This window comes from Crocuta crocuta, unplaced genomic scaffold, assembly GCF_008692635.1.
Source record: "Crocuta crocuta isolate KB4526 unplaced genomic scaffold, BGI_CrCroc_1.0 scaffold10, whole genome shotgun sequence".
NCBI classification, from domain to species: domain Eukaryota; kingdom Metazoa; phylum Chordata; class Mammalia; order Carnivora; family Hyaenidae; genus Crocuta; species Crocuta crocuta.
The window spans coordinates 3,264,559-3,276,698 of record NW_027527551.1 but is presented as its reverse complement, the minus strand read 5'-3'; the positions used below and the strand labels follow the sequence as shown (position 1 = coordinate 3,276,698).

Below are 12,140 nucleotides of genomic sequence, written 5' to 3'. Positions count from 1 at the left end.
TCTCTCTCTCTCTCTCTCTCCTAGAAATAAATAAAACATTTAAAAAAAAAAAAAGGACCAATTTGTTTTTTAAACAGCAGCTTGTCAGTGATACTTTTTAAAAGTACAATAAAAGTGAGTATTAGAAAAATGATCACCTGCTTGGATGTTTCAGGTACGATACAAAGTGCTATGATGGTTTCCAGACTCCTCTCCGTGTCCTACTCTGCTCATTCTGTACGATTAAGGGACGCTTGGAGGCTCAGCCGAGCACACTTTGAGTAGCACTGTTCTAGGCATGTCTCTCATCTTTAAAAACACTTCCAGGGCGCCAGGGTAGCTCAGTCGGTTAAGCGTCCGACTTTAGCTCAGGTCAGGATCTCAGAGTTTTTGGGTTCAAGCCCCACATTGGGCTCTGTGCTGACAGCTCAGAGACTGGAGCCTGCTTCAGATTCTGTGTCTCCCTCTCTCTCTGCCCCTCCCCATTTGTACTCTGTCTCTTTTAAAAATAAATAGCCATTAAAAAAGTTAAAAGCAAAACAAAACAAAACATATTCCTTCCCCTGCAAGCAGCCCTCAAGCCATGTCCCCATTTCTCCAGTTCACTTAGTGGCAATACTTCTTGAAAAACCCATCACTAGTTACTACCCTCCTGTGTCCTTACTCGTCCCTCACTCAACTTCTCTCCTCAACCCACCCCGTGGAGGGTCTACCCCAGAGCACTACTGACAGCACTATTGCAGAGCTCAGCCTGCATATCCTGGCTTATCTGCACCTGGTATTAGAATAATGAAACCTGGGGTGCCTGGGCGGCTCAGCTGGTTACATGGCCAACTCTTGGATTCAGCTCAGGTCATGATCTCATGATTCCTGAGCCTGAGCCCCTGTATTGGGCTCTGCACCTGAGTGTAGAGCCTGCTTGGAATTCTGTCTCTGCCCCTCCCTGGTCACTTGAGTGCCCTCTCTCTCAAAATAAATGTTCTCTCCCTAGATCATCTTGTCAAATCCCATTATGAGCCAAAAAGCCCTGATCTTTACCAGAGCTTCAGACTGGCATGCTTAGTCTCTGCTTGGGTGTCTGATAAACCATCTCAAAATATAACATGTTCTAAACAGAACCTGGATTCTCCTTCAACCCCTAGATGCCCCACGCCGACGACTGGCGTCCAATTTGCTCAAGCTAAAATTCACTATCAAAGGATTATCCTCGATTGTTTACCTTCCTCCATGGCCACCTGTCAATACCGCCTCCAAACACAGCGTCCATCTTGCCATTTCCCACACCTTAGTTCCAGTCACCCTCAGCTTTTACTGGGATTGCATTGCCTTAGTCTCCAAACTGGTCTCTGTTTTCACACATATCACCTTCATTCTTCTCTAGACAGCAGCTGAAGGTATCTTTAAGAAATATCAATCAGATTATACCTCTCCCTTGCTTAGAACTCAAATTTTTTACTTGGCCTTAAAGGCCCCACCTCTCCAAGCTCATCTCATTGCACTGTCCTCCTCCTTCACTCTGCTCCTGCTTGGGGCTCTGCCCCCCGCCCCCGGAATGCTTATTTATGGTCTGTTTGCCTCCTTTAGGATGCAGGCTGTCTGTCTTCAGTAACTACAGGAGTATCTGATACATAGCAGGTGCTCAAGAAATGAAAGTGATGAATGGGAGATTATGACAGTCAGCTATGAACCCTGTGAGAGAGACACATATACAATGTTTTAAGAATTTTTTTTTAAGAGAGAGAGCAAGCATGAGCATGTGAGAGCAGGAGAGGGGCAGAAGGAAAGACAGAATCTCAAGCAGGCTCCATACTCAGCACAGAGCCTGACACAGGACTCAATGCAGGGCTCGATCCCATGACCATGCGATCACTACCTGAGCCGAAACCAAGAGTCAGACATTCAACCAATGGAGGCACCAAGGCGCCCAAAGAAATAACTATTTATATAGCAGATATTCTTTAACTTTTCTCAACTAGATGGATGCTACTTAATTAAACATTACCATCTAAAAGTACTAAAGGGGCACCTGGGTGGCTCAGCTGGTTAAGCGTCCAACTTCGATTCAGGTCATGATCTCATGGTTCGTGGGGTTTGAACCCTGCATGGGGCTCTGTGCTGACAGCTCAGAGCCTGAAGCCTGCTTAGGATTCTGTGTCTCCCTCTCTCTTAGCCCCTCCCCTACTCATTTTCTCTCTCTCTCTCTCAAAAAGAAGTATTTTAAAAAAAATAAAAGTACTATATAAACCAACTAAATTAAACACCAACCAAACAAAAACCAAAAACATAAGTTATAGCAGCATCCAGGATCCAAGATTATGAAACCGAAATCTTGAGGCCTTGGCCAATTTCCTTACCCCGACGATCAGGATGCATTTGATATCATACTTCCCTTTAGGGACCCTGTAAGACATTTCATCATCTACTTTGATTTCTTTGATAAGCTTTTAGAAAATATTTTGCTTTCTCAATAGCTATGCTATTTCCTGTTTCCCTTATTTACTCCTATTCTAGAAAATTACTAAGAAACTGTTTCTGTATTAACTCAGACATTCTCACCCTTAACCCATCTCTTAAATTCAGATCTAATTGATATTTTTTTCCTTAGGCGATATTTCGAAGTTCTGAGCCTACTATCTGTTTCTGCCATGGGAAAAGCAGCACAGGCCCTTCTTTGGTTTAGTCTGATTTTTTGCTTTTAAATGCTCGATTAACTTAGAAATCATTTTATAGAGAATGGCCACAACGAACAGCCCTCAACACCAAGGTCCATGGTTGAGAAATAGGAATGCGACAGTGCTTCTTGCTCAGTTAATCTTTGTCAGTGGTGGGTTTGGGACATAATAACTTGTAAAAGGAAGACAAATTAAAACAAGATTTTTCAGGGGCTTCTGAGAGTGCCTTAATTCTACTCTGCAGAGTGACTGGATAGTAATCCTCCAACATGTCTAGTTATTTTGCAAGTAGAATCAGATTATTTTAGTTAAAATGACAAACTTGTTATGTTTTCTTAGTGAATCTATAAATTCTTGTGAATTACCATGCTTTATGTAAAGAGGTCGATCTGGTACTATGTAGAGAATGCAGAACTCCAGGGATGTAAATCTTACGTCTGCCACGAATGCCTTTCCTACCCCTTAGGACCTCGTTACCTTGCCTTTCAAAGACCCANATTTATTAACATTTAAGATTAAATAATCTTTTTAAAAATGTTTATTTTTGAGAGAGAGAGCGAGCACATGTGCAAATGCATGAGTTGTGGAGAGGCAGAGGGAGACAGAGAGAATGACAAGCAGGTCCCACTCTGTCAGCCCAGAGCACGATGCGGGGCTTGATCCCACAAAATGCAAGATCATGACCTGAGCCAAAATCAAGAGTTGGAAATCAAGAGTCAGACACTCAATCAACTGAGCCATCCAGGTGCCCCTGAGATTAAATAATCTTAATTGAATAGATTATCAATGGCTCCATATAATTAATACTATTAATATTTAACTCATTAACCACGTTTGGAGCTCTTTCTACGTCCACATATAGAGCTTTATCTTGTTTTACAGCCTTGGAGGCCTCCACTGTATGGCTGTACCTGAATTTACTGAACTGGTCCCCTACTGAAGGACATTTAAGTTGTTTGCAATCTTTGGCTATTGAACCTTGATTTGAGCAATAACTTGGTAAAAATGTCATTCTGCATGTATGTAGGGGTATCTCTGGAATAAATCTCTAGAAACAGAGGAGTGGAGTCAAAGAGTGCAAGCATTTTTCATTTCCAACAGCATCTCTAAATTGCTGCTGCACACCGGTCATACCAGTTTATAGCAGTGTGAGAGGGTTTCCCCACACCTCTGATGAAACCTTCCAGATTTTTGCCAATCTGATAAGTCAAACATAATGTGTCTGTGCAATGTGAATTTGTTATGAGCTACGTTGAGCATATTTTCTTATTTTTCAGAACTACTTATTTCCCTTTATGATGTTATCTATTATACAGTTTTGACACTTGCTTCAATATCATTTATTTAATAATATAACTCCCCATACAAAAATGCAAAGCCTATGGACACCTGTGTGGCTCAGTAGGTTAAATGTTCGATTTTGGCTCAGGTCATAATCTCACAGGTCATGAGTTTGAGTCCTATGTCGGGCTCTGCACTGATAGTGCGGAGCCTGCTTTGGATCCTCTGTCTCCCTCTCTCTGTCTCTCTAATAAAAACATAAAAAAAAAAAAAAATTAAGAGAAACAGAAAATAAATAAAAGCCTTGCTTACCAACCAGCACTTTCATCNATAAAAAAAAAAAAAAATGCAAAACCACATGGCTCCCAATTTGTTTGATTTTTTTCCTTTATTAAACTTAATTTTAATTTTCTGTTATTTTAAAGCACCAAGTCTTGGATATATAAATTCTCTTCTTAAATTGATGATTTTTTTCCTTTATTATTTCCTTCCTTCTGCTTTCTTTTGATGTATTTCTTGACTTCTTATTACATACCACTAATAGGAACCACTATTCATGACCCTGTTCTATATTTTCTTACTGTCATTTTTTTAAAGAAAACTCTTAGAGACCAACGGTTAGTTCCTTGATTTCCTTCCTTCTTCCCTCCTTCCTCTATAATTAAAGCACTTCAATTTTTACATTTCCGACGGAGTATGAGGTTGGTCACATCTTTTGAGTTTTGCTACAAAATGTTCTATAGTTCTTTTTATTTATTTTTATTTTATTTTTAAAATGTTTATTATTTTTTCTTAAATAGTTTATTGTCAAATTGGTTTCCATATAACAGCCAGTGCTCATCCCAACAAATGCCCTCCCCCATGCCCATCACCCCCCTTCCCCTCTCCCCCACACCCCTCAGTTTGTTCTCAGCATGCAAGAGTCTCTCATGGTTTGCCTCCCTCCCTCTCCCACACTATTTTTTCCCCATCTCCTCCCCCTTGGTCCTCCATTAAGTTCCTCCTAATCCTCCTATACGTGCAAACCCTATGGTATCTGTCCTTCTCTGCCTTATTTTTAAAAAGGCCTATAACTGTAATACCAATGTCCTTTCTGATTCAAGTGTTATTTCGGAAGTATTTTGAACATGTTTGCTTTTCAAAGTGGTTGGTTTAAAAAATTTTTATTATACAGTAAAAATAATGTGTATTTTCATTGCATGAAGATCTAAGAACATAGCATTTGTAATTTGTCTGCAATTTTAGAACTAAGTTTTTTCTTAATCTTTCAAAAACCAAAGAGGAATTAATTTTTATATTATCCTTACTTCTTTCTCCTTGTACATCACCAAACACTACCGTGCTAGAAGTTCTGACTACATATCGAAATGAAGGATGCTAACATTTCAATGAAGGAGTAAAAGATGTGTCATGAGGAAGTAATGGACAGCACAGCCTATGGTAAATAGTACTGCGTTGTGTATTTGAAAGTAGCCAGAACTTAAAAAGTTCTCATCCCAAGAAAAAAACTGTAACTATGTGTGGTGACAAATGTTAACTGAACTTGATGTAGTGATTATTTTGTAATATCCACACATATGGAACTGTTATACTGCATGCCTGAAACGAACATTATGTTAAGGACACCACAATAAAAAAGAAAAATAAAGACGTTACCTGAAACATATCCGTATCTTTATCATGTGTGTACTCCACCACCACAGTCTGATTCCTTGACAGGGTGTAGGATATACTGTGTTGACCTTTGCAGCTGATGGCCTATAATGAAATAAACACAGACAATTCAACAAAATCTCATTTCAACAACTTCACTGCAATTCTGTTTGTAGTTAACAAACAGCACTCAACCAGCCAAACCAATACAAGCCAACATGTGTTTTGTTTTTGGGGTTTTTTTTTGTTTTTGTTTTGTTTTGTTTTGTTTTTTTTTAAATCGGAGCCTGTCCCTGTGCTGTGCCCTGAATTACAGAGACACTGACCGCTATGACTCTGGTTTGACCCAATAGTCTATCTTCGTATGAACCATACTTAAATCAAACTTACCAGTTTGCAAGACTTGATTTAATCATGTTTCAAGGAAAACATATACTTTCTCTATACTGCCTTAGCTAAATGATAGAAATTTTAGATTAAGAGGGTTTATTCAAAAATTTAATTTGGGGTACCTGGGGGGCTCAGTCAGTTAAGCACTCAACTCTTGGTTTGGGCTCAGGTCATGCTCTCACAGTTGTGAGATCAAGCTATGCTTGGGCTCCACGATGAATGTGGATCCTGCTTAAGATTCCCTCTGCCCTTCCCCTGTTCATGCATGCGTGTACTGTCAAATAAAAAAATATGAAAAATAAAAAATTGATTTCAACACTACCAGCAGTAGGCCAGTGACATTTTGTTCTATCTTCCCCATGTAAGAGAGATTATAATCATAGTAAAAAAAAAAAAAATCACTGAGAAAAATGTAAATATTCTTTAAGGATTTCTATACATCCATCTAGCCAATGATAATCATACAAGATTTAAATATGGTATAGGACAGAGTATAAGGAGTTGCTTAACCCAGATATATACTAAGTTAATACATAAGTAAATTAAGTTAATTTTATCTTTTCTATTTTTAGACTAAAGCTGACAGTTTTCTTCAAAGAATCTAGAAAGCAGTAATACAATATTCTACTGTCTTCACAGTGATATATTTGGATACATCTTAAGTTGTGGTCACTCACACACTTCTAATACTTCCACATTAACAAAGGAGTTTATTTAAATTGTACTCCAAATTATTTCAATTCCATTTTATCCATCCCACTTCAACCTCATTTATCTTCATTTCTACTCTTTTACCTTAAGTATAATAAATAAAATTTTAATGAGCCTTTCTATTAAACATTTATTGAATAATGACACCGAATGAAGACCAAGAAAGCATTTGGAAGTAGCTGGACATAGAAAGCATGTTAATGAAAATGTACTCTGAACATGTATATTTGACTAATATAATTGCTTAGAGCCAGAAATAGTACAACATTCCAAATCAACTTTGAAGTTAGCCTGGTCAATCTCATGCTTATTTAATCATCTGCCCCGAGGAACTTCGTGACTGAACTGTTTTGTTCTATAGGCTTCATTAACACAATACAAGTATTAGAGATAATTTAAATATTTAATACGGCCAGAAATCTAAAAAATCTTCCTTACACTACTCAAGTCCACTAACAAAAACAGGCTTAAATTTTCATTGGTCCGAGTCAGGTAAATTCAGTGGTATTGACAGAAGTGACATTTTTTGAAAGCCAAGCTAATAAAGCGCTATTTTCAAGATAAACAGATAATGGATGTTTATAGTTATGTGAAAACACCCACTTTAAGAAAAATAATTTTATTCAACTCAAACTTATTAAAACTAGCAATCAGGGGGTGATTACTTATAAGTGAATTTTAGGTTTCCTGAAGAAGTGTCTATTTCATTTAGAAGTATTCAATTTACAAATATCTCAACCCAAAACACAGCTTTCGTGACACATACAGACATAAAACAGGAAATATCTGCACTTTGCCAATTATCTGCAAAATGAGAAGCTAACCAATGCCATAAGGGAACTCCCTTTACGAAGTGACCCATTTTTGTATGATTGTACCTTCCTGAGTACAGACGGTGTTTCTCAAACTTCCATCAAAGTTGCCTGAGCTGGAAGAGAGTCGCCTGAACCTTGGAGACAGCTGGGAAAGTAGCCTGCAGTCAAGGTTCTCATATTAAAACATTTTACCTTAAAATCATTATAAATTCCGCATTCTGCTCCATAAAATACTGGCTACTTTTGACATTCAAACATGTCCAAATCGGCTGAGAAACTAATGCCCCAGGATGACTTGCTGTGCTCACCCCATAACCTGGCACCGCCCTGGGCACGGGACCGACACTTGCATGCCGCTCTGGGGAACACCCGCGAGCAGCCATTTCACAGGCCCTAAGTTGTTAGTGGACACAACTGCTCTACCTTGTTCACTCAAACTATTATAATAACCACTGAAGTCATTATAAGCCTGCACAATACATGGAAAAGGCTGCGGATAGAGAAGCCACACCCAGAACTGCTCCTGGTACAGGGAAGCACACAACCTAGGCTGACCCCTGGCTGGCCACCCCCAAACGGAAGAAAGCACAGACTCTGAAGCCTTGAATGCCTGAGCCAGGACACCTCTACGTTGAGCCCACATAGAGAAGATTTAGTTTCAAGTTTCTGCCCACTTTTTATGTGGCTAAACGTAAACAACTGGGGAGTTAGGAAAGGTGAATGTTTTTGGGTTAGGGGAATGCTTTTCCTGAGACTTTCTGACTAAGAAAGTACCAGCGGCGGGCTGTGTTCCAGAAGCTGCTGATGTAGGGAAGGCGGAGAATTAGGAAAAGTGGTTGTGCAGGGAGAAACGAGTCCCAGATGGCGGTGAATGGCTCTGAGCCGCAGGTAACGTGCGCCCCTGTGGCAGGGATGGCCGAGGAACTTCATAATTGGAGTGACATCCACCTGCAAGCTGCTTCTAGTTCTCGCCATGATTTCCGTCTGTGAGTGCCAAGCCAGGAGCGCACTGCCTGTCCGAGTCCTCAGTGCTGGCGTTGTGACAGGTTTCACCCACAGGGAGAAGCATGGTGATGAGCTGGCCCTTAGAACACTGGAGCAAAAGGTGGCAGTCAAAACCAGGCCACCTGAGGCCATCGATGGCATCCTCAGGAACAAACGGAGAGATGCAGTCTTCCCTGGATTACACACGCTGGCCTCACATCATCTCGTCTGCATATTAAAGCCAGGAGTGGGGCCAGATTTGGTTGGTTGAGGCGGTGGGGGGTGTGGGGGAGGGAATTAGGAGACCGTGCAAGCTTGAAATCTGGTTTTGTTTACTTTCTGGCAAGTACCTAAGGCATTACACTCTTTTCTTGTTAGAAGTACCCATTTTTCAACAAGACGTTTAACATTTAAAATACAACTTTCAGAAATTCAGCTTCTAGTCAATTACAGATTCATGGACGTGAGTCCATCATCGCAGGTATCTTGGCAGTAAGCATTTCCCCAAGGTAACAAGTGGCTTTGAAATCTACTGAAATATCAAACAGGGGAGTAGTGAGGCCTTCTCTGGGCACTCACTAGAATGTAGTTCAAACACAATTACTGTGACATAATGTAATTTTTATTGCATGAACTCAAACTTGGAAACCAGGCGCTATAAAACGGTAAGGAAAACCAGCCCAACCTCCCCGGTGGACAGCGCTGATTTCCCGTGTCCGCTTTACTGCTGTGACGACGGGGCAGAGATGCCGACTCTGTCCCAGCACTGCGAGTACCTTTATCTATTCTTCCGTCCCCAGCACTGAGGGCACGGCAGGCATTCAACCAATGTCAGACAATTCAATGAGCTGCTACAGATACAAGATGAGATGTAGCGCTTCCTTCCTCAGGTCTTCCCTCCTCTCCCCTCCCCTCCTTTTCATCTGCAAAGGTACCCACAGGGATGCCTCAGCTTCAATTTACTGCATGTGACTTTTACTGGGTTAAAAATATCTCAGCTGGACAATTACGGATGAGACAATTATAGCTACAGAGCCACAGAATAAAGGATTCCAACTTTATCCGCTCAGGACGGTCAACGATGGTGGGTACTTTGGATATAATGTAGAAGCATATGGATATCATGTCAGCACTAACCTGCAATCCCAGGTGCCCACGCTAGGACCCTTCAGGGCCAGGGCAGTTTCTTCCCAGCCACGGATCTACATTTTCTTAGCTTTACCGGTGGCCTAGGCTCTGCTCAGCTCCGCCAGCCTCTGCCACTCAGAGGGGCTACAACGGTCGTCCTGGTTCCACTCAGACTGAACGTCAGGGAGTTTTCTGGGCTTCCAGACTCTAAAACATGGCTCATAATGTCTACAGGATTTTCTTGCACATATAAAACAGAAGATACATATATAAAAGCACATATGGAGACATAGAAAATGGAACGATACCAGAAGGGCAATCCTGCAAAATGGGATGGATACATGTTTTCACAGCAGTCACAGAGTTTTCATTCAAATTCTAAGAGGGAAAAGATTGGATCTTTTGCTTGTTATGAAGCAGTGGGATCAGCTCTCAATCACAGAGTCGAAGGGAAAGGCCCACTGAGAAACTAAATGCTAATTTATTATCGTTATGATTTAGCCTATCTAATTCAAGCTCTATAAGGCTAAGTGAGTTTTTATCAACTGTGTAGGGAGAGAAAATGGAATTCATCACTGTGACAGACATTGCTGGTTACCTACTTAATGCCTTTCTCCCTGCTGAGCTGGTTTTCCAAGAAAAAGCCTGAAAACGCCAATCTCCTAGGCCCGGAAGCTAGCAGTGGTTAGTCCCAATCCTAACCAGTGGGACTTAGGAGAAATCTGGTGAGGGCCTCTTGGGGATGGGAGCCATCAGTAGAGAGTTCTTCCTTTCTCCATTACTAAAATGTCACTGTGAAGTGTGGAGTGGAGGTGGCCATCTAGCAGTGGGGAAGGAAGGTTAGAAGACTCTCAGAAAAGTGGACAGAGCCCTGGCACCTTTGAGCTGAACCACACACGGGACTATCCGTCCCAGACTTGTTCAGAGAGAAAAATGAGGGTTTTAAGTTTGCTTCTAGTTGGTATAGACTGCAAGTAACAAAATTCCCATCGCTATATTGTTTGGCCGTAACTTTTTCCCCTCCTGGGCTCTCTGTTTCAGTCAACGGCACAATGATATTCCCAATCACTCATCCTTAAAACAGCCCTCTCTTGCCACTGTTGTCCATTTACAATGAGCATGCTTACCGTGCTTATTCCAGGAACACTGACTTCACTGCATCCAGACAAAAATCAAATACAAATGGAACAAACGACAGGTAACATGTCACACTTTTTCTTCAAATACAAAGTAGTTGTTGGGCAAAACTGATTTATTCCCCAAAGGAGTTTTACAACCAGCTCTTTTTACAGACTGCAGCTTTCCTGCTCTGGCAATTACTAGGCATCACCTAATTCATCTTTCCTAAATCTGGGCTGCCCTTGGAAACTTGCTGGACCACAACAGAATGCATGAGAAGTGACATATAGGGCTTCTAAGGCTGGGACAGACATGACTTGCAGCTTCTCCTCGGCACGGCACCCTATAACACCTGCTCTTGGAGTCCTGAGCCCCCGCAGAAGCAGCCTAACTACCCAGAGGCCATCAAGCTACAAGGGGAGGCCGTGCAGACTGAAATGTCACGTGGAGGGAGGGAGGCCACGGGAGCAGCGAGACCCAGACACAGGGATGAAGAAGCCACGTTGGGAGTGGATCTTCCAGTCCCAACTGCCCCCAAATTCGCCATGTGGGTCAGAGACACACTGCCCATGTGTGTCCTTCCCAAATTCTTGATTCATAAAATTATGAACCAAATCAGGTGATTTTTGCTAAGTTTGCTACACAGCAAAAACAACCGGACCAATCAGTTTTCAAGACGTATTGGTGTTACAGCCTTTCTTCTGTCTTAGGTGACTTCTCACTTAGGACACTGTGGGGCTATGTGTACTCCCCTTACCTCTGTCCGGGGCTACGGGACTGGGTATATTGACCACAGCAGGTAGCACAGCGCCTCCGCACAGAGCAGGGGATAGGTTTCTAAGGGCAGTTTCGTGTGCTCCTGAACTCAAGCTAAGAGGTGGCTGTCTGTGGTTTGCATAAATACATGGTTTTACAGTGGTAATCTTCAGTTGTTGAAGGAGATGTAAAGAAAGTTTTATATTAGCATTTAAAATTAATATTTAGGGGTGCCTGGATGGCTCAGTTAAGCGTCCACTTGGGCTCAGGTCATGATCTCACGGTTCGTGGGTTCGAGCCCTGCGTTGGGCTCTGTGCTGACAGCTCAGAGCCGACAGCTCAGAGCCTGGAGCCTGCTTCGGATTCTGTGTCTCCCTCTCTCTCTGACCCTGCCTTGCTCACGCTGCCTCTCTCTCTCAGAAATAAATAAAAAATAGTAAAAAACTAAAATTAATATTTACAGACTAACATATCAAAGGAATCTGGAAGGCATTCTCAGAGGAGGCAAAGCCAACCAAGCATGTCACATGGACAATTTTCATTCCTCCCACATTTGGATCAGTAATAGAAGGGATACTTAGAAAGGCAGGAATAAAAAAATAGCCAATGACATTAGACACCATGAAGCCAAACTTTGGCAAACCACAAGTAC

General features: G+C 41.6%; 1 protein-coding gene across 1 annotated transcript in view; it reads right to left on the bottom strand.

Moving 5' to 3' along the window:
• The window catches only part of PELI2 (pellino E3 ubiquitin protein ligase family member 2), a 141,112-nt gene that overhangs the window by 19,071 nt on the left and 109,901 nt on the right, over positions 1-12,140 (bottom strand). Inside the window, exon 7 of the mRNA XM_077769095.1 lies at positions 5,589-5,690. Within this exon, the coding sequence (XP_077625221.1) occupies positions 5,589-5,690 (102 nt within the window). The remainder of the gene's footprint in view (positions 1-5,588; positions 5,691-12,140) is intronic.